The sequence below is a fragment of the Neodiprion lecontei genome, chromosome 5 (genome assembly GCF_021901455.1).
Source record: "Neodiprion lecontei isolate iyNeoLeco1 chromosome 5, iyNeoLeco1.1, whole genome shotgun sequence".
NCBI classification, from domain to species: Eukaryota; Metazoa; Arthropoda; class Insecta; order Hymenoptera; family Diprionidae; genus Neodiprion; species Neodiprion lecontei.
Genome location: NC_060264.1, coordinates 3324553 through 3348508, shown reverse-complemented (window position 1 = coordinate 3348508; position 23956 = coordinate 3324553). Strand labels below are relative to the sequence as shown.

General features: G+C 36.6%; 5 protein-coding genes across 19 annotated transcripts; 4 read left to right on the top strand and 1 right to left on the bottom strand.

Annotated features, from left to right (window-relative positions):
- The first annotated feature begins 6334 nt into the window (after window positions 1-6334).
- Window positions 6335-9912, top strand: LOC107217281 (beta-1,3-glucosyltransferase). Of its 3 annotated transcripts, none has more exons than XM_046742061.1 (10): window positions 6335-6504; window positions 6668-6756; window positions 7088-7197; window positions 7312-7503; window positions 7575-7705; window positions 7850-8030; window positions 8104-8239; window positions 8359-8506; window positions 8582-8855; window positions 8929-9912. In XM_046742061.1, exons 2-10 carry the CDS (start codon window positions 6687-6689, stop codon window positions 9082-9084), a joined length of 1398 nt encoding a protein of 465 aa, XP_046598017.1. In that variant the 5' UTR covers window positions 6335-6504; window positions 6668-6686; the 3' UTR covers window positions 9085-9912. The 3 variants fall into 3 exon arrangements, with proteins under 3 accessions (XP_046598017.1, XP_046598018.1, XP_015510243.1); XM_015654757.2 differs by having other exon boundaries at window positions 6343-6504; window positions 7312-7494; XM_046742062.1 differs by lacking the exon at window positions 7312-7503 and having other exon boundaries at window positions 6342-6504.
- Window positions 9717-10642, top strand: LOC124294670. The gene is made up of 2 exons (XM_046741040.1): window positions 9717-9803; window positions 9913-10642. Exons 1-2 carry the CDS (start codon window positions 9717-9719, stop codon window positions 10639-10641), a joined length of 816 nt encoding a protein of 271 aa, XP_046596996.1. The 3' UTR covers window position 10642.
- Window positions 10643-10736: 94 nt separating this feature from the next.
- LOC107217088 (odorant receptor 13a-like) lies at window positions 10737-11487 on the top strand. The gene is made up of 4 exons (XM_015654464.2): window positions 10737-10830; window positions 10895-11002; window positions 11090-11254; window positions 11346-11487. Exons 1-4 carry the CDS (start codon window positions 10801-10803, stop codon window positions 11400-11402), a joined length of 360 nt encoding a protein of 119 aa, XP_015509950.2. The 5' UTR covers window positions 10737-10800; the 3' UTR covers window positions 11403-11487.
- A 92-nt stretch (window positions 11488-11579) lies between these two features.
- Window positions 11580-17968, bottom strand: LOC107217263 (peroxisomal acyl-coenzyme A oxidase 3). Of its 8 annotated transcripts, none has more exons than XM_015654742.2 (12): window positions 17834-17968; window positions 15400-15546; window positions 15170-15316; window positions 14256-14402; window positions 14016-14163; window positions 13630-13920; window positions 13317-13480; window positions 12961-13204; window positions 12637-12870; window positions 12341-12495; window positions 11937-12230; window positions 11580-11832 (listed from the first exon to the last, which is right to left on the bottom strand). In XM_015654742.2, exons 2-12 carry the CDS (start codon window positions 15532-15534, stop codon window positions 11740-11742), a joined length of 2052 nt encoding a protein of 683 aa, XP_015510228.2. In that variant the 5' UTR covers window positions 15535-15546; window positions 17834-17968; the 3' UTR covers window positions 11580-11739. The 8 variants fall into 8 exon arrangements, with proteins under 8 accessions (XP_015510228.2, XP_046598008.1, XP_046598009.1 ...); XM_046742052.1 differs by lacking the exon at window positions 17834-17968 and adding an exon at window positions 17688-17809; XM_046742053.1 differs by lacking the exon at window positions 17834-17968 and adding an exon at window positions 17601-17621.
- LOC107217080 (glutamate receptor ionotropic, kainate glr-3) lies at window positions 16637-23807 on the top strand. 6 transcript variants are annotated; one of them, XM_046742055.1, is made up of 11 exons: window positions 16637-16844; window positions 18560-18697; window positions 18772-18930; window positions 19068-20725; window positions 20815-20963; window positions 21052-21360; window positions 21436-21538; window positions 21614-21900; window positions 22003-22371; window positions 22621-23008; window positions 23097-23807. In XM_046742055.1, exons 4-11 carry the CDS (start codon window positions 20591-20593, stop codon window positions 23367-23369), a joined length of 2013 nt encoding a protein of 670 aa, XP_046598011.1. In that variant the 5' UTR covers window positions 16637-16844; window positions 18560-18697; window positions 18772-18930; window positions 19068-20590; the 3' UTR covers window positions 23370-23807. The 6 variants fall into 6 exon arrangements, with proteins under 6 accessions (XP_046598011.1, XP_046598014.1, XP_046598015.1 ...); XM_046742058.1 differs by lacking the exon at window positions 16637-16844 and adding an exon at window positions 17080-17206; XM_046742057.1 differs by lacking the exon at window positions 16637-16844 and adding an exon at window positions 18264-18486 and having other exon boundaries at window positions 18787-18930.
- The last annotated feature ends 149 nt before the right edge of the window (window positions 23808-23956 follow it).

Sequence of the window (23956 nt, the reverse complement as noted above, 5' to 3'; positions counted from 1 at the left end):
CCGTCGAAGATTAGAAATATTTTCTTTTTATCGCTAGAAGGAGGCGAGGAGAGAAAAAACCAGATTCATGAATAAATTCTCAGGAACCATTTTATTCATACGTTTATATTTTTAACAATGTCTAAGCCTTGTGCATTGCAACGTTAACTTTTTAATCGTTGCTGTTTTGATGCCAGTCTCGCGTCGGAATCTATAGCTGGATTTTCACGGGCGTCAAATTAACAGGACGGTAAATTGTCGCGGTATGAAGAAACTCATGAAAATAGGTACCGAGGATACGGCAAAATGCCGCCCGTCGAAACCCACGTAGTTAGGTCAGTGGATCTCAATTACATTTTTATTCTGAGAATTCAAAAATCTAGGACTGTAAATTGAAAGTGTGAAAAAATGGAGAATATGAAGAAGTGAAATGAAGTAGCTGATGGCGTATTTGGACTACGCGCAATCGATTCCTTTCCCAAAATTACGTCCATATAGTGTATCAAAGAATTGATTTAAGTATTTTCCGAAATCGGCCACATTTCGACTGAAAAACTCCAAGGGCGTACCAGCCTTCCTTTGTTAGCAATTTTCAGAGCTCAGCAACTTTTCATCTCAGAATCGTTTTTTCAGGACTCTTTCCGCTAATTAAACCCGCAGAAAATAAAGTATATATAATATATCTTTGGTCAACGTATTTTATTCGGTTGGAAGTCGCCAAAAAATTTCACTTAACGCCTGACGCCTCGTGCAACGGCAATTTCTCAAACTTCTGAACGCGTTCTGCCCAGCTTCCATGGCGTTTCCAACCGGTTGAGACTTGATTCCGAGCGTAGCGCAGATCAGTCGCTGCCGAGCAGCCGTAGTGAAATCACGTGAGTCGTTAGTCAAGAATTCAGATCTCCATACACAGGCTTTGACTATTCGGGACATGGCTAAGTATTGATACCTTATGGTTAAAAAAACCGGCTGTGCAACGTTATTCGCTTAGTGTATTCCCACAAAACTCACTGTGAATAATATACGAACGACATGCAGCGTATGGTCGATAAAAGAAGCGAGTACGGAAATATCAACAACCGGGGACATCAAAGGTGAGTTTCGTGTATCATATTTTCATTCTATGATGCAACTTCAGCTTTTAGCGATTTCGATTTTCTACCCTCTGCGTCGGGTGTCGTTTGTTTTCTTTTTGTGCGGCTAACTTTCGGTAAGTGCATAGTCGCATTGTTAGCAAGTTTCACTCAATCCGTTTAGGCAGCCATCTACGAGAAAAAAAACTTTGACTGGGCTTTGAATATCTAGTGTAATTATTACTTTGTGGATTTTTAGATGTTAGCTTTCCAAAGTTGGCTGAACAACAGGTTATTAACAGATTGAAATTGCTCTCGGGCAGACTTTTGACCAGTCACAAGCGTTTTGTTACAAGAAAATGCGTTTATGATCTTCGCTTGTTTTCTTTCTAACATTCTGGAAAAACGGGCCTTGCGGAAGGTGACCTTCGAATTGCGTCTCGGATCTCGATTCACAGATAGCGTTTCTGACGTCGATACACGTTTGTAAAATGAAGTTTTATTTCGTGGTTGATTTGGCGTTGTTTCTTATGTAACAAAACACTATAAGCGATTCCATCTGTTTCCGAATTTTTTCCTGGAGATCGATCGATGGGGATCCTCCATTTCGTAATCGTTTATTACCATCTAACAAAAGTTAAGGCATCTCGACGTTACTAATCGTCTCGAAGTCGCGAGAGAATCTAAATCGTCAACTGTTATTCATTCCTCACACAGTATCGTTCATAAATGCGGGATCACTTTTCGAATTTTAGATCCGGACAATAAGTTTGACATCTCACCCAAAAAAAAAAAAAAAACTCGCTTTTATGACTTTTTTGGCTGAGATATTTTTGTCCTCATTTAAAATTTGGAAAGAGATCCCTAACTTATGAACGTTACTGTACCTATCATATTTTGGATAAATATGGTGAATTTTTAATGCTATTCAAATCGTTATTACAGATCCATAAATTACTCACAAAATGTTTTTTATCTTACCTGATTGCAGAAAGAAACTGAAACAACGTTAATCAGCATTAGTAATTACCTAGATTGAAAGGCCGTGTCGATAAATCGTGGAAGACACCACTCGGTAACGGAACTGATGAACTTATTACATATAAACAACAGGTATCAAACAATCCCATTCATTTTTTCCCTGTTTATGTAATTGGCAAGATATTCCAAAACTTAGCATAATACATTAGCTACAAACCAAAATTTGGATGCATTTAAACATTATTGAGTATATGGATGGTGATTAAGATCAAATATTAAAAAATTTTTGTTCGTTCGTCCTTTAGCTGATTACAGAATCGAGATACTGTAAGAATGAATGAGGTTAGCGAGTATCCGCATTAAGTGACCCCGGTAACACAAAGATGAAAAACAAAACCAGAAAGTGAACAGGTCGCAATTTTGTGGAAGACTAGAAAACAGGTACATGTTTGAGATCGTTCTTGATTATACTTTTAGGCTATTCTCAATTTGAGAAACTTCAGTGAGTTGAAATTAACTGGTATTCAGTTCTACATTATATTTACAAAAATAAGAGTAATTTTTCAACGTTTTGTATATCAATTTTTTAAAACAAATACTAATTAAATGTTGTTATTTCTTACCTGTTAACAGGGGCAAACTATATTACAGCACTGTCAACCACATTTAGCGATGATCCGAATGACCTAACCCAATCAATCGATCTTTGACAACGAACTAGAAATTAAATCACAAGCTATGCAGTGAATAAAACTGAAAGGTACATATTTAATATGACTCTTAATTACCATATCCCTTTTGATCGTAAATGATTTTAACTGCTCACTAATTTTATGCATTTATTCAAAATCTGTGCTTATTTTATGAGCCCTCTAGTATTAATTAATTTTTGCAGTTCGTTTATAATTAAATCAGGAACCACTGAAATATCATGCAAGTAACTTATTTTGAGACAGACAGTCTGTAGTGACATGAAATGTGATCCAAATACATTGTGCAAGTAATATTTTATTATATCCTTATTGTAGTGTGAAAAGTGTGTCATCACCATACAACCTGAGATGCTACGAGAACTACTACATGTAAAGTGTGGAGCAACCTGGAGGAGGTAAGAAAACTTATGTTAATTATTGTTTGATAATTCAATGTGGTGCATTGGAAATTTTTGTCATTGCATAACATGCGGTGAATAAATATGGAACTAGACAACAGTAATAATTTACCTGAGAACTAAAAATCCAGTTTGCTAAATTAATTCGAGTTTCCTTTTTCGCTTTTTTAGAGTTAAGCAGAGACATCCGAGTAACTTCTCCATTACTCAGCAACGTTGGTGAGTTTGCACGTCTTAGGTTACGGGTATTTCCCTGGGACTCCTTTATCATGTGGCGTGGCGGTAACAATTGCTACACAAATCTTCGATTTCCTAGCTGCATGGATAGGCTCATTCATGATCGCAACGTTGCTTGACTTTAAATTGGATCTTTTTTTTTCGTAGCAATTGACCTATTTTACCATAGGTACTCAGTTAGAAATTTTGCACGTTGCTGAAAGTGGAATGAGCATCGCGACAGGTTACCATCACTTACTCGACATTCGCGAGAACAAATTGTGTTTAGCTACAGATATATTAATCTACCAACGTTTGAATTTTCGAATGATGTTGTTTAAGTGATGAATAAATCTGAGGTTTAAACATATTCCAACGATTGTTTAATCGATAGCATTTCAAAGTCTGGCAGAATGTATTAACGTAATCAAATTGCATGATATATCTTGAATCATTTTCAATTTTTTAATACCCAGCAACTATTGAATAACTACAGGCTTAGCTCGCTTAGAAAAATGCTGATTAGCATTTAGGATGTTTTTAATCCATCTTACAAAAGGTTTATGTACCGATAGTCAGCCAGCAATCACTAAAATAGTATTATCGCTGACTAGAGTACAAAAACATTTTGCATCCCACAGGTAACCAATGAAAAAGTAAGTCACAGTGACCACGGCGCGAATGAGGAAGAATGATGTGTGTTGGAAAGTATGGAGAATCGTTTAGAGCGAATATAGGTAATCGGGTAGGTAGGAGGTCGTTTTGGGATCCGTCGCGGGGTTTAATGTAGATGTGTGTGTGTGAATCTCTTCAACATTTCCGTTGGGTGGTTCCGTTGGGAATTAGGCGAGGGTAGGAAGGTCGCGATGTGTCGCGATGTTACAAATTTTTGTAATCCACAGCGTCAAATGATCACAGTGATTTTCGTCAAGAAATATTCAAAAGACTTGAATACAAGAGTCTCTAAATTATTAGTGAGCTTTCAAATTTGAACGAGGTTCAATTTCCCACTTCTTGTCTATTTAATTATTTAGTCATTATCGATAATTATTTCATTAAATTGATCTCTGTGATCGTCTGAATGGGCAAAACACATCTCTGGACCATCTATCGCGTTCCGTGGTACGCTAGATGGGGAGAGATGCTGAGCTCGAAGACGTCGCGTCGAAGAGGACCGCCGACCGTCACGCCACACAATAATGCATGTCCTCCAACCTCCCTCCCGGACTTGATTCGCTTCTCAGAACAACAATTCGCATCGCAATGTGTCGGATTCAAGGAGACGCAGATGCGGCTTGGGTTTCTGCAGAATTTTGCGACAAGTCCTAGATATTGAAGGTTTTTTGACAGGTTAATCGATCGTGCCGATTTGCGCGTAGTAATCACGGGAATCAGACGCGCCTTTTGCGCGATGATTGAGAATCAGGGTGGCTATACACCGGGAAAACCGGGATTGGTAAGGGAATTTCGTCATCAGAGTTATGATGGAACATACGGTAAAACGCACTTCTTTTATATATCATTTAATAAATGCGAATCGATCGATCGCTCCTTTTGCTGAACGATTTCGTAAATGGTACATGAAAAAGTAAAGCATTTTCTATACGTGAAGCCTTCCGCTTTTCAATTAATTTTCTTACCAAGAACTGAGTTTTCAAGTTGGAGTTGACCGCGCCTTTTGCGCGTTGACTTGATACTTTTTGGTTCTGAGAGACAGAGTGGCATATGTAAGACGGCAGTCAATTCACGGAGATAAAAATCGCGGAGTGTATAGTGATAGTGAAGAATCTTTTCGTAAGTATTTATAAAGCATATTTATTTCAGTAATTCTAGGTACAAAATTAATTTTGATCAAAAAGTTTATAATTTCTTTCATTAATAATAGAAATGATTTTGTCATTGTGCTAATCATAATTTCGTTTGTTTCAGCTAATTGAACCTTTTGTCTGTTTCAGCTAATCAAGCCTTTTGTCTGTTTCAGCTAATCAAACCTTTCGTCTGTTTCAGCTAACCAAACTTTTTGTCACTTTCAGCTCATAAAAACTTGTCTGTTTCAGCTAACCAAACCTTTTGTCTGTTTCAGTTAATCAAATCTTGTATCTGTTTCAGATAATCGAACCTTTTTCTGTTTCAGCTAACCAAACCTTTTCTCTGTTTTAGCTAATCAAATCTTTTGTCTGTTCCAGCTAATCAAGTCTTTTTTCTGTTTCAGTCAACCAACCTTCTATTTAACTTACTCATACCTTTTGACTGTTTTAGCAAACGAAACATTTCTTCTGTTTCAACTAATAAAACCTTTTGTCTGTTTCAGCTAGTCAAACCTTACGTCTGTCGCAGTTAGTCAAATCTTCTGTATTTCCGATGAAACGTTTTTTTAACAACATCTGCAGCGATTTTAGCTTCGATTTCCGGAATCGTTTATAAAGCCTTGATAAATCCTGCTAAAATCGAATTGAAATGTGTCAAATTGCTGATTAAATATTTCATCTCTGGTGACTTGACAGAGTATCTTTTTTGACGTGAAATATTTCCCCGATCAGCAATTTTTCATGGCACATCCTAATGCGATTTTTGCAGGACTTATCAAGCGTCTGTTGGCAATTATGAGGCTTGTAACAGAAATTGATTTTGATGTTTGTAACAAAAGTTACCTCGGAATTACTTCAGTTTGTATTACCGATGCATCCCAAGTATTTCCGATCTAATTTCTGTTACTAAGATTAGTTTAGGTGTTTTGAGTATTATTATGTAAGATAATTCTGCAGTCAGTTTTGTTCTCAACCATTCTTGCTGCAATAACATCATTTGTTGATACGTTTGTGATTTATTTCGTGACTTCCAATTACAATCCTAGATTTTTTAATTCTTATGATAAAAACGCAACTGAGCACCACTGACTCTACCACGTAGTTTTAACGTTCGGCATTTTGTCGTTGCGTCGATACCCATTTTCATGAGCGCTTTTTTGCCGTCGACAGCGTGGCGCTGCGGGGTCAATTGGACGCCCGTGGAAATCCTGCCATCTATCAGCTGCTACCAGTTCTATCGATGAAACCAAGGTCATTGGCTTATGCATAACACCTGATTGCATTTGTAAATAAACAGGTATATTCAAGTGTCACCTTGTGTGAACATTATTTCCAGGTACGAAACAATACAAATTAGCATGGTTTATTAATTTCTAAAAATGAAATGACTCCAGTCAGCGTCCATATCATGCGATATTTGATTGCATGTAGTAATATTGTCCTGTGCATAATTCATTGTATTTCAAGATCAAAATTCAATTTTATGTATACTTTTCCAGGGGAAATTACACATCAGGCATGCATTTTATTAAACTGGCAATATTTGCTGCTTTCGCATTGGAAATTGCCTTAGTCGCAATTGCTTCAGGTATGCAATTGATAAAGATGTTCCTACTTCTTTGGAAAAGTACATATATTTAATAACACTGACTTGCCGGTCAGTGATTAGAGAAGAAAATCCCCATATTAGCGTCAATCCAGAATAATTTGCAACAATATTGAAAACAATCTTATATCTCTGTACGCATAATTGTGAGTTGATGACTAGCTTGTCTCATAACTCATACATTTCCACTATTAGCAGCTTATTTTGCATCAGACACCCTTTGTGTAATAACAATTAAGTCATAAAAGTATGAGGAAGGAGTGAATTGACTCGATTATTCATTTCCCATGGAACATTCTTTTTGTCTTTACAGATGCAGCCAAGTTAGTTATTACAGTATTAAGTCAGTATCCGGGTTATCACACTGCTAAAGCATACAGGTTGCGTGACAATATCAAAGAACAAGCAAAAGATCTCCAAGATGTATGTTGATACAATTATAACTGCTAGAAAGTTTCTACGACCTCACTTCCTTTGTTTTTGATTTCAAAACAAGGACTTGTTCAAACAAGCTGTATGCTATTATTTATGATTTAGGTCTCTGTCAATATTATTTTGACACACGAGCTGAACTTAGTTGGCTCGTGGACCATTGGAAACATATTGCCTGATCTCATTAGAAATTTTGAAGAATCACAATGGTACCTGTTTTGCGAAGTCAATACATTTATCAAGTTGAAACGTCTGATGGATCTTTTAAGGGGCTTCAATTCCTCACAGGTGCAAAAAGTTGGCAATTCCTTTATAAACCTAATGTGACACAGATCCTTATTTCCATTCATCTTACAATTATTTTTTAGGACATCTGGCTGGGATATGCAGTTTATGATCACGAGCCTACGATAATTCATCATTTTTCTGATCATACTAAAAAGTTCAAATACCCAAATCCATCGTCGGGATTTGTTATTACAGCACCACTCGTTAAAAAGTATGTTCATTCAACAATTTGCTTTATCTCAAATATTTTCCATGCTACTTTCCATTGTATACATAAATATAAGATTTAATATTAATATGTACTTGTGAGAATAATGTTTAATTGCCTAGTTTTATTATAATTTGATATCAAAAGATTAGCGCAAAGAGTTGCCAGTGGTGAAAAACCAGAAGGAGAATTTTCCATAGACGCTGCTTATGAATTTTCTAAATTTGTTTGGGATAATGGAAAGGGAACTAGACTGATACACGTCCCTGAACTCTGCGTAGTCTCTGACGACACTTGTGCTACATATCCTCAGCATTTTCATCCTTGTGTAAGAGTTTCAAATGTTAACATTTTCTAATGCATAACATTGAGATTCTTGCTGAAACTTGAAAACATTTCAGGGCCAATCTATACCTATACAAAAGGTATATGTAGCAGTCAAAACTTGTAGTAAATTTCACGTGCAAAGAATTTCAGTTATCAAGAGAACATGGGCTAAACATGCCGCCAATATCGGATATTATAGCGATAAAGCAGGTGCGTAGACTTACCATTCGTGCTTTGCATTTATTCGTCATACCATTGAATGGTACTAAATTGAACAACATTTGACACTGACTGTTACTTTCAGTGTATTTAATTTTTTTTCAGAACAGATGACAATATACCCGAAGCTATAGTCACTCCAAATACCACGCAAGGACACTGTGCAAAAACTTACTCAATTTTGAAACACAGCAATGAAATTTTGACGAGTAAAAAATTGGATTGGTTGGTTATCACTGATGACGATACAATCTTGAGGCAAGTATTTTATCTTTGATAGAGAGTCTTATTTAAATGTGCGAGAAATGTTCAATTATCGTTAAATATTAACAGCTTAGGGAAGTTGTTGCAATTGCTGACTTGCTACAATCCGTCCGATCCTGTAGCTTTGGGTGAACGATATGGTTTTCGTTTATGGAAAAATAGTGGATACAACTACTTGACCGGTGGAGCGGGTTTGGTTCTATCAGCTAATTTAGTCCAGAAATTAATAGAACCAGGTTTTTGTAGCTGTCCATCACCGTCCACACCCGATGACATGTTTCTATTTGGAGTATGCCTTAAACGTGTTGGTACAGAGCCCATACATTTACCACATTTCCATCAGGTCCGCTAAGAATAGAATAATTATTATTCGTTAGCTTGGCTCATTACAGTTTAATAAAATACCATTGTTTCAGGCCCGACCAGATGATTATCCAAAAGTATATCTTGCGTCACAAGAACCGGTATCGTTTCACAAATTTTGGCAAATTGATCCCAAACAAGTGTATGATGAGTGGTTCGCTGAAGCTGATGCATATCTCTCGCCACCTGTTCAGCATACGGAACTTTGATTTTCCTGATAAATGGAGCAAGACACGTTTGTTTTAACAGAATTAAAACTTTTTCAAATGCAACAAGAGAGAGAGAAAGAGAACCGTCGATACGTTTTATATAACAGATTGGTGAAACATTGGAGATGTCAGTCTGTGAACTTTGTTTCTAAACTCTGCGCCGCTTGTAATCATAATCAGCCGTTATAAGCCAAGAAATTTGTACTAATGTGCAGAATGCAAATGATGCAACCCCAACAACAGACGCTCTTATATTTTATTTGTACATAAGTACTCCAGACAAATGTAATCATGATAATAGCTGGTTTTATTTGACCACTGATTGCTCGTCCTTCCAACTAATAATGAGAGGTTTGCAGTATTCGTACAAAATACGCTTATCTTATGTCTGTTGATACGTGTGATCATTACAGAATTTAGATCGAGTTATAGCTCTGGAAATGAGGGGCTTATCATACAATATGTAATCATTTTTGTTTTTATATTTGAGTTGTACAGGCATAAATATCCGTACAGCAAGCCTCGCTAACAAGAATTGCTCATATGCACCAGAGGTTGACTGAATGCCATCACTCATATACATCTTTCAAATATTAATAAACTTCTACAAACCTGAATTAATAATGCAAAGAATGGAAGAAACAGAGATTGAAAAATTTTATGACAAGTATACAAATATAAATAAGCGATTACTCAGGGCAGTCGGCTTGTGGCCTCAGGTGAGTAAAGTGAAACAGTAAATAATATGTTAGAGTAATGAACCAGTGAGCATCTAATGAATGTATATTTTTGAAACAAGATCCTGTGAATAAAAAATTGTATTCCTAATTTGCAATTTTGTATATTCAGGTTGAAGGGAAGGTCGATTCGATTTGGAGACGTGCTCTAACAATATTTTATATTTTTGTTCTTCTTAGTCTTACCTTGACTCAATTCTACCACATCTACCTAATTTGGGGAAACTTTTTTGATTGCTTGGAAATATTATGTAATACGACAACGTCACTTCTTATAGTTCACAAGGCAGTTGTATTTTTTTTCAAGCAACATATTATTCTTGATTTTGAAGCACAAGGTAGAAAAATGTGGATTACAGAATTTCGAGACCCAGACAACACAGACGCTATGATCAGCGCAGCAAAAGTAGCACACAAGCTCACTTACATATTTCTTAGTATTGTAATATTTACAATAGCTAATTTTTTTTTCGCACCTGCTGTTTCCATATTCTATCAATGGAAATCAGGAAAAGCACCAACGGAATTTGTCTATGTTCTTCCGTACCTAGTTAAATTGCCTTTAGATTTGACTGACTCCGTGCAACATGCCATTGCGTATGTGCCAGTAACAATATGTTCAGTTTCCTTGATTTTTTACATATCCGGAATTGACGCGTTTTATTGCCTTGCAATTCAGCACCTAGTACTACATTTGCAGCTTTTACAACGTGCTCTGATTAAATTACGATTAAGAAGCCTTGATAAGAAGGATAAAACAAAGCTGGCACTGGATTATTTACGCTTATGTGTAGAAAAACATCAAGCTATCATCAAGTAAGATTGTCCTTTTTGTAACAAATGATTTAGTGTGTTGTAAATAATTGTATGTCATCGCAACAGTCATTCTTTTTTTTTTTTTTTTTGCAGACATAGCTACATTTTAGAACAAATTTACAGTCCGATTATTTTCGGCCTTGGAGTTGTCAGCACTTTAAGCATGTGCATGGTGATATTCCATGCAATTGTTGTAAGTATAAGTAATTGCTTGCTTTCATATTGTCAAGTTGAAGTAATCCCATACTGTGTTGTAGACCAAAGGTGGGCACAATGGAAATGTAGCATTGTTTATAGTGTATTTTTCCATGGAATTTTCCGAAGTACTATTGTACTGCTGGTTCGGGAGTTCTCTGATCTTTGCTGTAAGTACGAGTGTTGAGAGGACTATTGCCTCTGCTGGTAGATTTTAACAGTAAAAATAGAGATGCAGAAAACCAGTGTTTTTCCAGAGCTTAGAAGTTGGCTTGGCCCTGTACGATATAGATTGGTACAACGCTCAGCAAGACAATGAAGCTTTTCCTACCTGTGTCCACATTATGATGATCAGAATTCAAAAACCCATTAAACTTACTGCCCTCAAATTTGCCGATGTGTCTCTGATATTATTTACTAATGTGGGTAAAATATATTATTCGTGATTTCTTTTCGTCATACTTCATACCCAGTTATGTATTAATTTAGTTTTATTTACTTACTTTGTTTCAGATAATGAGCACGACAGCCTCATACTTTGCACTTCTAAAAACACTTTATACGAGTTAACAATATCAGGTTATTATATTCATGCATCGATCATTGTTTATAGAAAACTCTTCAACCTGTTTTCTGATTTTTGAGGATATCCCGTGGAAATTTACTGTATAGATTAGATATCTTTGTCCTACGATATCAGTGTTAGTTTCGAAAAATCATGGGAAAATTCTATTGGCACCCTTGATGTAACTTCATGTTATTTATAATATATATTCATGTCAACCTATTTGTACAGAATTAAAGGACCCCAGGCATATAATTATATAAAAATATTAAAATTGTATAAAAATTGAATTATACGAATGTTAAGAGTAAATTTGCGCCACGAATATGTATCAGAAAACTCTTACAATTTTGCCTGCAAAATTTCTTTCCACCATGATGGCCGCTCAAGATTTTGCTTATCTTTTAAAATCCATTGTTCGATATTCTTGTATATCTGTGAAAGAAAACACAAGCATTAGATTTAAAATAGCACTGCAAATTGCCAGATTGGCAAGAGGAATAGTCTGACTGCCGTGCAATGGGGAGATTTCGTCATACCTGACCATCACACATGCCCAGTGCCGAATTGAGAATGAAATCTGGTGGTGCGAGGACATCGGCAAGCGAAACAGCATCTACCAAAAGTTCCTTGCATTGCCGAATTATGCCGTCGCGTAACAAGATGTCAATTTTAGAATCTAGTGCCGCATATCCACCTGCGTATAGGTCACCCAGTCTCCGTTCAAGCAAATAAGCTGCGTATAGTGAGCATAATATGGACAACACTTTTCGCTCCTCTATGCTCCATTTAGGATCTTGCAGATATTCAACAAAGGCCTTTATTATCGCATGCTAAGGGAACAAAAGGTAATCAAAATGTTAATAAGTCGTTAGAAACGTTAATTTTCATTGACATTATTTTATTCGCTTTTTCGAGGAAACAGTTTTTATTCATAACTTACTTCCCCATATACCAGTGACAGAGTCCGAGCGAAAAATGATTGGCTATTATTTCGCACCGAAAAAGAATCTTGTCCATTACTACTTAATTCTTTTACACGCTCGTATGTTATTTCAAGATAATGACAAACCAGCCACCTAAACGATTTGAGTAGATCTGTAATGAGAAAGATTTTTGTACCTATTAAGATTGGTCACTTATTGAATCCTTGAATGTTAATACTTAACATCGAACGTAAATGCTTAGTGGTTGCATGTCTACTATTACTGTAAATAAAAAGTATAAATGTATTCTCACTCTCAGGTTTCATCGTGTCTTCGATGGTAGTGCTGGTAAACTTTAGCTGCAGAATACTTTGAGCATCTGGTAGGAAGTCTATAGAGCCAAGTGGAGATAGAAAAGGTTCATCTTTTTCAATAGATAATCTCTGATTGAGTAACCAGTTGCTAGCTTGTTGGATTAGAACGTTGTTTTCTCCTTCGTAAGTGCAGTTTGCATCATTATCATTCCTCAAATCGCCCAAGCGAGACGCTGCAAGAAAAGAATATTCGTGTATTTCATAATAATTAATGAGTAGAAGGTAGAAAAAAAAAATATAAGGCGTGAAACTACAAAGTTTACCTTTTAAATATCCATGGCCCCCACAGGATTCTCTGCAATCCTGAATAGCGTCACGAGCAGTCCATGCACAGAGAGGCTTTGTTGCAGAGGACAGTGCGTGAATCTCTAGACCCTCGGCAGCAAGGAGATCTCTGTCTTCTCCGCTTATCATTTTGATTTGGAAATCCTCTGTTTTAATGCTGAACTGGTACGAGAATATTTTTAAAGCAAAGGCAGCTGCCAAATGTGGAAAAAGTCGAAGTTGCTGAAACATGAATTTATTGAACATTGAATTTGGTCAACTTCGGGCTTACTATGCATAATAGTTATGAAAACATGTATTATAGTATAATGAAAACCCTACTCCAATGTGTTACCTGAATTTGGTATTCAAGAACTGGCCATTCTTCCTCCTTGGGAGGTCCAAATTGTTTTCTTGCGGCTGAATATCTAACTGCAATAACTATTGCAACAGTTAGATACGCGGTGCACATGACATTTATGTTTACCCTCCCAACAGAAAGCGCCCCTAATGATGCCCCTGGAATTTAAATTCAAAGATTTTGAGCGAAATTTAAAATATTCGCGTTCCACTCTCACGAGGTACTAAACATTATAAAAGGACGCAGAGTCGAGGATAAACTACAAAATTTCTTCAAACATATCACAGAGTTGTTGGGAGTACCTTACCAAATCGTTTACTAGGATCTTTGAAAGGTGTGACATATTTCCCATCTTCCGTAACATCACCCATTTTATTCAAAAGACTTTCTCGTGGTATAACGTAGTTAGTAAATTGCACAAAACCGTTGTCTACTCCATTTAGGCCAATTTTTTCGCCAAGATCTCCAACTTTTACCCCAGGTAGCGATTTTAAGGTGCGGACATCACGTATAGGTACAATGAATGGATGTAGTCCATGATTTGTACCATCATGCATTACTAGTTGTGCGTATACTATAGCATGTGTTGCTGATTTTCCTACGTATCATAATTCAGTTACCACGGTTGTGTGATATTATTTGGATGATAGATAAGAATCACAGTTAATATATCAATATTTGCAAGGCCCTTACCGAGTCCCCCAACCCAACACTTTGCAGCCTCAAAATCTGGGGAGTGAAGAACAAAGCATTGCTTCTTCGGTTCGTAGGTAGCCCTTGTCCTTATACCCTTAGCATTTGTTCCATGAGATATTTCTGTCAAAGCAAAACATCCGAGTATCTGGGAAAATTGGAATAAAGGTCAACAGCTTCTAAAATCAATCCTTGATTGGACACTGCTATTACCACTACCGACACACGCATTATGCTCACCTCACCCTCTCGAAGCTTTTCAAGAAATTCACTGTGTCGTTCTGTTCCTAACGCAAATACCACTCCAGGTACCATGCCAAAGGTGACAGCAGTTTTTACAGGTAGTGATCCATCATATTGAAACATTGTATCGATCCAAGCAGCGTTCTGGTAAATGATTAAGGATAGTTTCACATCACTGTAGTTACGATAAGCTTGAATAATGTATCATCAAATATTATTGGTTTCAGCTGCCTTTGTAAGAGAAGTTTGTCGAGTAACCCCGGTGGGTTGATTGTAAGTTCAAATATTAGAGGAGAGTATGGCGAGTTGAAATATATAGGTATCTCAAGTATCAAGCATTCTGTTAATCATACCATCCATTCATGGGGAACAAAAATGTGATCTCCCGTTTGCTTCAATTTCTTGTATCGACAAACTTAACAAAAGTAGCAATTGATACGCTGTCTTGTTTTAAAAATGTTCTTGTGATCGTAACTAAAAGTACTCCAACCAATCCTATGGGTACATTAATTTATAATTTCTACGTTTCAATATTGAGTATTTTACTTTAACGATTCCATGTTTCTAGCATCAGACAATTTCAACTGCTTAGAAATATTGAATGTCAGCCTTAATCTTCTTTTATCGAAAACTTTCGACAGTGGGTTGGGAAAATTATTGAAAATGAAAATCGTCAAGTATTTTGTCATGAACAAGTGGCCTTCAGATACACTCAATTTCAGGTATACATTTTTTGTTTAGATCCAGCGACTCGCCTGTTTACAATGCAAATCCGATTGGCCGAGTCTACTCGAGCAGTTTACCTTGTAAGACCATATCTAGATGGGGAGGTTTAAGAACTAGACTATGTACAAGTGTCGCAAGATTGTCCAAGTTTTGTATGAAATCTAATTTTCCTACATTGTACTCACAGGAACTTCAGTAGGAGCCTGCAGCAGGTCATCTTTGAGCATGGCAAGCATTTTTGCATGGCAGCTTCTACGCTGTGCGTCCACTGTCTGCGAGGTGACGTGAGGTTGGAAAACTGGTGAGTTTTCCATGTATGACCACATTTTGTTCTAAATGTTATGAGATATCAGGGTGTGTGAACAGTCGAAACGAACAATAATCTTTTTGAGTTATTGTTTATTCAGAGATTTACCTTGTATTGCAACACAGCCTCACCGTGAAACTTGAGTTTCAGCGATTTCCAATCAAACGTGGCCTGTTGTCTGTATCTGTGGAGAGGCCCCAGAGGTAGATCGCGTATTAAATTTTTCACCTTCATGAGGTCCATTGTACCTAATCTCTGAAATTTTTGTTCATCATTTAAACCAGTGGTACTCGTGTATTTCAATTCAATAACTGGCTCAATTAAAAAATGTTTTTACTATTGATAGATGTACGCTCTGCATATTTAAAGCAGATAAGGTCGAGTAATCCAAGCGTGTTAAATTGAAAAACCAGCATACTTATGTAATATATATTACTGTGTTATAAATCGTATAAATAAGATTCTGGTTCCGTACGTAAAGTAATCATTTTACCGACAGCATAAAAAAGTACACTTTAACCTCCTACTACTAAAAAGTGTTCTTTTTATTACGTGGGATTAAAAAAAAAAATTGTAAACCATGCTTTTGTGAAATAAAATATCGAAGAAATTATATTTCTCGCCTCGCGTATTTGCAATGTTAGTCTTATCATATTGCAAAATTAGGCGCGGCGTAAAAAGACCTACTTTGCGTCCTTGATAGACAATGGATTATCAGTTTTTTGAAAAAAGAATTATCTTGTTTTCATTTCACATTCGATGAAATGCAAATCTTCAGCAAAGTTCTACAAGTCTCGCGGTTTATAAGCCAATGAAGCTCAGTGACAATTTGAATGTAAATTTTAATCTCGCGTAATCTGTCCTTGCGAAGCATCCGATTTTACGTAGCGGATAGAAGATATAATTACGTAAACTTAGCTGAGTTAATTCTACCTCAACAAATTTTTTATTTTAAACAACGGATGTCGTTAGATGCGACCTTTGATAGGCCCGTGGCTATCAGTAATATAAGCGATCTTGCTGAGTTTTTCCGGACTTATGTATATTGTGTACGTCCTCTAAGATGCATCATGACACAGATTCTACGAAATCGTAATAGTAAACTTCATGCCATTTCTTTATTTCTACGTGAAATGAAAATTTATTGAAGCATTTTTGTTCAGAATTGTATATAGAATGGAGCTGTTAAGCTCTTTCTTGCGTTTGAGGTACAGGACTTCGATATTTGGAGATATATACATTAACGTCCAAATCGACCAGGACACCCCCTTAAGAAAGACTTGACACAAACAATTTGAGCGTTCAACCAATCATGTGATAGATTTACAGGTGAAATTGCCTAGTTTGTTCGAAATTTCAAATTTGGCAAGTACGCGTACAAATTATAAGTACGCGATGTATATAGTGTAGTGTTGTTCAAAATTGGTCCAAAAGCCAAGCAATGCGTATATTTATGCAAACATGTTAATTACAATTAATAATCAAGCTATTACCGTACTACCGCAGAGATGATTGAACGCTAAACATCGCCAACTTCAAGTCTTCGGTGTTCGGTATTTGGCCGCGATAATATGTATATCTATGAACGTACCTACGTACTTGCCCTTCGCTTTCTAGATTTTTCTCTGTCAGTCTCCTTTGGTTTTGTCAATTTTTCTTGCCAGTTTTTAATTCAGTCTGCTGCTACGCGGACGGTACAGGTTAGGGCAGAGAGGATGATTTTGCAATTATTCAAATGGACGGAGAAAAAGTAGCTGAGAATGACTCGCGGCCTTACGACAGATACAGTTTGTGCACTTGCGAATAAGTGCAGCCGCGGACCATTTGAAGACAAATTACTGATTAAAATCGCTAGATATCGTAATCTCTGCAGACTCTCCCTTGATTTGATTATATCACATATCGCATATACAAGGTAATTGCCAGGAGCCTTTTCTTGTAACGGGAATTGATGTAGACGTATAAAAATTTGTGGATCCCGGCCTGATTTGCATTTGAACAATCGCAGGAGACGACGCAAGAAATTACAATACAGTTTTTTTTTTTTTTTCACTAATTACGCAATACAGTTTGGCTTCGTATAAGTCACAATTACAAATCGCAATTGCTTGATTGTGAATACAAAGACCAATTTCATACAAATCTTAATTCACAGACCAACATAAAACATGGTTGAATGACTCCATCCCCCGAACCACAGTATATTATTCAATTGGTCATATATATATATATATATGTTCGTATATGCATATAGATATGTATGTACATATATGCATATTCCTAGGCGCATTAATACTTTTATAACTTGCCTACGAATGACGTTTACGACGTGACTCGTTGAATAATTGTTTTCTAAACTTCGATATATTTGAATTAAATACGCTGTGTGTTCTAACCTGATGATATAAATGCTATAATGCACTGTAAAACGTTGCACTGTGTATATCACATATAATTGCAATCGACTGCATGCGATCGCACCTGTTTTTTAACTAACAGAATTATTGTTGGCTTGTATGATACTAGCTTTCTACACAATTACCTTCTTGAATATGCGCCACGTTCAGCCTTAACGCGCACTATTTAATTTAAAGTATTTGTAAATAATTTTTAAATTGACAGTCACGCTGACCTGTGGAATGTATATACACACACAATTAGTTGCTTGACGTTTAACTGTACAAAGTTTTTAGACATCGGATGGCAACGCAAAAAATTCAGTATATATATGTTACATGCTTAACTATACATAATGTTTCACGATCATGGTATTAATCTACGATAAGATTATCACAATATTATTGCAATGTTTATGGCATATCAATTTTAAGACTCAATTTCAAGATACAAGTGTCAAACGTATTGTACGGTTAAATATTCAACGCAACGATAATCCGCTATTGTTGTATCTGGTTTCGTACTCGTCGCAGCTATTGCTATTTCCATGATTGCCTTCACCGCCTCTTTACTCTTTCTCTTTCGCTTTCAAATCTTCAAACTGGTCTCGACCAATGAGGACGTCTCACGGCTATCAAAACTTTGTGTTTGTATCCTCCATTCTTATGTGTACATACATGCATGCATGCATGCAGTGTGTACTGCATAAGCGAGCATGCCTGCTTTTTGCTCTACTACCGTTTCGGCTAAACAGTTGTTGATAAATTTTCAAAAACACGGGTGGGACAGAGTAATGAGGTGAGAAATTCGTGGAATCTCATGCCATTTGAATCGTCGGTTCTGCTTTGTCAACGATATTTTTGTATTTCAGTTCCTAACCTCAGATTTTCAATGTTTTCACCCTTGCGTGCGTCAACCAAATTCGTTGTTGAAATTACATTTTTTACTTTGGAAGATGTAACGATATACTTCTCCTGAAAAGAACTCATTTAAGTATATCAAATGTCTGGTAGGTCAAAGTTATAGTATACCGTTCATAATACTTTAAAACCATCAGTCGCCATGAATAAGTAATAATTTCAGATAATTATGGTTCAGTGTTCGGCACCTGGATGTAATAATTCAACAACAAAAGGTTTTCTACTAAAGAGATTCCCCAGGGACCCAGAGCGAAGAACATTATGGATGACGAACATTCAGAAAAGAAATTGGGAACCAACGAACAATTCGTATGTTTGCGAGGTTGGGTTAGAATATAGTTGTATGAAATTATTTACATATGGAAACAATTTACCAGTATTCTTTTTCTTCGCTGTTATTTGATTTTAACGGCATGCAACTTACTTTGGATCAAATTTTAAAGACGTAAAACTTTCCAGGTTCATTTTGATGAAGATCAGTGGGAATCAAAGCGTTTGGATCGATTGAAATGGAATGCAGTCCCAACAATAATTCAAAAGCCTTTGAAATATACTAAGAGGAAGGAGCGAAACCTGCCAAGAGTACCGATACCAATTCAACCAGATTTGTCCTACAGCTTTAGCAAGGAACCTCCTCCGCTAGTTTATTTTATGAAAATGCCACGTTTCGTCAGAGACATAAACAATTCTACAGCTGTAACAACAAAAACCGAAGTCGAGTCTGTTTCAACGTTCGATAGTGAGGCTGATACGAAAGAAGAAGAAATGTACAAATTTGTATCTGATATTCAGGAAGATAGTAAAAAAGATGCAATAATTGCGGAGCTTAGAAAAGAAATAGCAGAAAAGGATATGTGCATATTGAAATATGAGAAAATTATATGCCAAATGAATTCACACCTTGAGAAGTTGAAGAAGCGACTTAAATTTTGGAAAGACCTTAGCGAGCGGGATAAGTGCTGTCTGAAAAAAGGGGAGAGTATTCATAAACCTTGTCATACCTAGATTACAGAATCATGTGGTATTAACTTTGAATGCAGGTACATGGTCAATTCATTTTCGAATTGTGTAACTGATGTGAAAATTTTCTACAAAATTAAGTAACTACCAATAAGGTTTTCATCTTTGAATTACAGCGTTTAAAATATGAAAGGTCAACGAACATTGACCATGTAAGTTACAAGCAAGCTACAGAATCTGAATATCCTGTGAAGCTTTGATGATAGTTAGCGGTTAAGTTATTGATAGAGCGCAGAGAAAAAGATTCACTTCTATCTACGGCTCGCAACTAAATTGAGTGTAGACTTCTGTTATGTTAGTTAACAATGTTCATTATAATTGCTAGCGCAGGTAGAAATCGCTATTACTACACGGAGAGATAGATAGATAGATAGCTAGATAGATAGATAGATAAATTAATTAAGTTTAAGGTAGATAGATAGGATTAGAAAATATAAGATATCAATAACTTCGTTGTAAATCGGGATCTACTTTAAGGGCAGTATCAGTGTTATCCGATTAACTATTTGTTACTATTAAAGTACAAAGCCTAGTTTTTCGTGACCTTTAATTTTATTTACATAATTGAATAGAATCGAATTGCTACACTAATTGGACCATCAATTATTCATTACCCATAGAGATAGTTACTCTGTTCGTTCAGAATACGAGAATGTTTAGGGTTTACTGCCATTCAAATCAGGAGAATGCTTTCCATGACTTTCATTTGAACTCCGTTTTATTTCGGTATTTATCAGTCTTATTATGCTTTGCATTCTAATTCTTGTTTACTTGATTTCTGCTGTAGACGCAAGGTATGTAAGGTTAAATATAGGTTTTTAAATGTAAATAGAATAATATACACACTTCTCGACAGTTTTACCTAGACGATATCCTTTTATTCTATAATACAGCCTAGTTGATTAATTAATTTGTTCAGCTATTTGTCGAGCGAACAGAAGTACGAAGCAGGAAAGTCTCTGATGTCAGTTATCGAAGCTGTGGCTAAAGGGATTCTGTTTCGAAATCGCTGCGTTAATTTGATTGTCGATAAGTACTATCATCAAATTTTAAATCTTGATTGGAACAAGAGGTTCAGCTATGTGTCGGTTTATATGGTATGGTAACGTGTAATAAACTTATTGTCAGTATAGCATGTGTAATCATGAACTATTTTAATTGCATTGGGTCATTACGTTGTGCGTAGATTGTCATTAGAGAAAATGATGATTTTTTTCCACCGAAACGGAGATTTCACGAAGTTCTTCGAGCCAGCAAAGCAACTGATTGCAGTGCGTACGTAATTCTCAATACAAATGGGCTACAAGTATCCCGTATGCTTCAATATGTGGAGAAGTAAGGAAAAAACATAGACTTGCATCTAGGTTGATCCACGTTAATGATTGATCGTTTGAAAGATTCATTTCCTTGCTTTCTTCACAAGGGAACGTCTAATTAACACCCGTGGAGACTTGATACTTCTACATGATGATCGTTTATTCAACTCCAGCACAAATTATATTTGGAACAGGATAGTGAACGTAATATTTATTCGTATTTATAATTCTGCTAAACGACACTCAGGAGAACAAACTTTTCCTAAATGGTTTGACCTTAGTACGGTACCATTACCATACCAGAGCGAAGGTGACCTAGAACTGCAATATATTGATACTTGGTATCGTGGAAGGTTTCGATACAAGAATGAACATTATCCTGACAAAAGTAGAAACCTCCTCAATCAGTCGCTCAGGTTTGTACTTGCAGTTCAGTATCCAAAGAATATTGGTTAATTCATTGACATACAGTTAGTGTGTTATTTCTGTAGGGTGCCCATATTTCCTCACATTCCGGCGGTCAGTGAAAAACTGAAAATATCACGTGACGGAAATCTTGTTGACAATTCGGTGGCATTTGGCATTGAGATCGAGGTTGGTATTTACTATCTCCAAAAAGATCGGAACCGCTAAAAATTTCCATCTGGATGATTTTCAATGTATTTTCAGTTGATAAAAATTCTTGCCAAGGCTTTGAACTTTTGGCCTGTGGTGTATGTTCCATCTAATGTGGATAACGAAAAATGGGGAACTGTTGGAGGGAACGAACGTTTCACAGGTCTCTTTGGCGAGGCAGCTTCTGGCAATAGTCCATTTCTACTTGGTGATATCCACTATACTAGTAATCATTTGGAACTATTTGATTTATCAGAGCCGTACAATACCGAGTGTCTCACATTTCTCACACCCGAATCATTGAATGATAATTCCTGGAAAATACTCATCATGCCTTTCAAGTACGTTTTTTAAATTAATTCTAAAGTAAATTTACTTGCATTGCGAACTAAAGATTGCTAGAGTAATATAAGAAAATCCATGAGTTTCTTCGTTATTCCCAGGATGTACATGTGGTTGTCCGTTTTGACAGCTCTATTCTTGGGAGGATTAATATTTTACCAATTCGCTCATACATACAAACGAACTCTGCACTTATACAAAGAGAAGATGACAGCTAAAAATATTAGTACGTTACAAGTTGTGAAACGACACAAAAACACAACGGGTTCGCTGCTGAGTCTGTATCCATACACAGAATTTCAAAATAGCATACTGTATACTTATGGGATGCTGCTCTCGGTCTCGTTACCTCGCCTTCCCAATGCTTGGGCTCTTCGGGTGTTTATAGGATGGTGGTGGCTTTACAGCATACTAGTCGCTGTAGCGTATCGTGCCAGCATGACAGCTATTCTTGCAAATCCTATGAGCAGGTAAAATTTTAACTGAACAATAACTATTTTTTACATCTAAAGTTTTCTGCGAATTCGACTGTTATATGACTGTAGCCGTTCCTGCATAGATGTACACCACGTACGTGAGGCTTGGTTTTACAAAGATAGGTTGCCTGACAGAGCCTCACGCACAGGGTGGACACTTGTATGTAACCCGCCACAGTTGCAAAGTGACCACATTAACGGAAAACTCTTTGTATGTTTAAAATTGTGTTTGAATGATTTCAGAGTAACGATAGATACTTTGAATCAGTTAGCAAGCAGTCAAATTGCCGTAGGTGGATGGAGTGAGGAAATGAAAGACTTTTTTCTGTCTTCTCTCGATACTGACTCTCAAGAAATTGGTAACAAGTTTGAGGTAATAACTCAGGATAATGAAGCTATTTCACGGGTTGCTGCTGGAAAATTTGCTTACTACGAAAATAAGTATTTCCTCCGTCACGCTCGTGCAAAAAGACAGAAACTGGAAGAAGCACAGAAGCTGAATGCAACCAAGCATCACAAAACAGTCACCATCGATCGAAACCTGCACATAATGTCCGAGTGCGTTATTCACATGCCTGTTTCCCTTGGTCTCGATAGAAACTCTCCGCTCAAACGGCGTGTAGATCTTGTGGCGAGTATACAACTAACCGTCTTAAATAAATGCACGTGACTGGGATGAAAGATCGCGAGGTGTAATAATTTTTTTTATTTCGCGTTAGATACGACGCGTTACAGAAACTGGCTTAATACAAAAATGGCTCAGCGATACAATGGAGTGGACCATCAATGCAGAAAGACCACAAGACTCCAGTTCCACAAAGGGACTAATAAACCTTCGTAAGCTGTACGGAGCATTGCTTGCTCTTGGAATTGGCTATATTGCTAGTTTCATTGCATTAGTGGGTGAGATTTACTATTGGAAATGTATCGTACAGCGTCATCCTACTTACGACAAGTATCACTTGGATTTGTACTACAAACTGAACGAGTAGTTAAATGCTCTTGAGTCAAGATAGAGAGCTTCATTCAAGTTTATTACAATAAAGTATAATAAAAAGATGTACCCTATAGCGTTGACTCAAGTCAGTCAACGCCTGTAGGTAGCTATGTGAAACATTTAATTCACATATTGCGTTCGATTTCAGACTTTTATTCCTTACCGTAAAACAAATGCATAGGTATTGTACGTACATACGTCGATTTGGCACTGTCGTACTGAGTTTAAAAATCACTTGTGTGATTATTTATTGCGTTGGCTGAAGAACATTCAGTCCACGTTTATTTTCCAAAAACGTGAGAGTCATTCGAGTTTGAATTTGGCGGCATTGAAGGAACCACAAACTGTACGAGGATGGAACAAGAGCCTAGAAACCAATAGAAACATAGGGTGCGTTTTATTTGTCTCCTTTCGAAAACGAAAGAACTGAAAGACTGGTATGATTGGTCAATATTCAAAAATCAGCCTATCGGCAGCTTCAAGCCTTTCGTTTTCGAAAGGTGGCAAATAAACCGCACTCATAGACGTCTATGGTAGGACGCATCTGCTGCCAAGAGAGCAGCAGTCCATGTTCTATGCCTA

Excerpts from the sequence above, each read along its gene's own strand:
- LOC107217263 (XM_046742050.1), bottom strand. The coding sequence starts at position 15,652 with ATGCAGAGCGTACATCTATCAATA. Across the intron at positions 15,547-15,628 it reads AGAGCGTACATCTATCAATA|AGATTAGGTACAATGGACCT; the intron begins GTAAAAACATTT and ends CAAAAATTTCAG. Across the intron at positions 13,481-13,629 it reads AGATCCTAGTAAACGATTTG|GGGCATCATTAGGGGCGCTT; the intron begins GTAAGGTACTCC and ends TTTAAATTCCAG.
- LOC107217080 (XM_046742055.1), top strand. The coding sequence starts at position 20,591 with ATGTCAGTTATCGAAGCTGTGGCTAAAGGGATTCTGTTTCGAAATCGC. Across the intron at positions 20,726-20,814 it reads GCTATGTGTCGGTTTATATG|ATTGTCATTAGAGAAAATGA; the intron begins GTATGGTAACGT and ends CGTTGTGCGTAG. Across the intron at positions 22,372-22,620 it reads CTTGCAAATCCTATGAGCAG|AGTAACGATAGATACTTTGA; the intron begins GTAAAATTTTAA and ends GAATGATTTCAG.
- LOC124294670 (XM_046741040.1), top strand. The coding sequence starts at position 9,717 with ATGGAAGAAACAGAGATTGAAAAATTTTATGACAAGTATACAAATATA. Across the intron at positions 9,804-9,912 it reads CAGTCGGCTTGTGGCCTCAG|TTTGCAATTTTGTATATTCA; the intron begins GTGAGTAAAGTG and ends TTGTATTCCTAA.
- LOC107217281 (XM_046742061.1), top strand. The coding sequence starts at position 6,687 with ATGCATTTTATTAAACTGGCAATATTTGCTGCTTTCGCATTGGAAATT. Across the intron at positions 8,031-8,103 it reads CTCAGCATTTTCATCCTTGT|GGCCAATCTATACCTATACA; the intron begins GTAAGAGTTTCA and ends AAAACATTTCAG. Across the intron at positions 8,240-8,358 it reads ATATTATAGCGATAAAGCAG|ATGACAATATACCCGAAGCT; the intron begins GTGCGTAGACTT and ends TTTTCAGAACAG.
- LOC107217088 (XM_015654464.2), top strand. The coding sequence starts at position 10,801 with ATGTGCATGGTGATATTCCATGCAATTGTT. Across the intron at positions 10,831-10,894 it reads TGATATTCCATGCAATTGTT|ACCAAAGGTGGGCACAATGG; the intron begins GTAAGTATAAGT and ends ACTGTGTTGTAG. Across the intron at positions 11,255-11,345 it reads CTCTGATATTATTTACTAAT|ATAATGAGCACGACAGCCTC; the intron begins GTGGGTAAAATA and ends ACTTTGTTTCAG.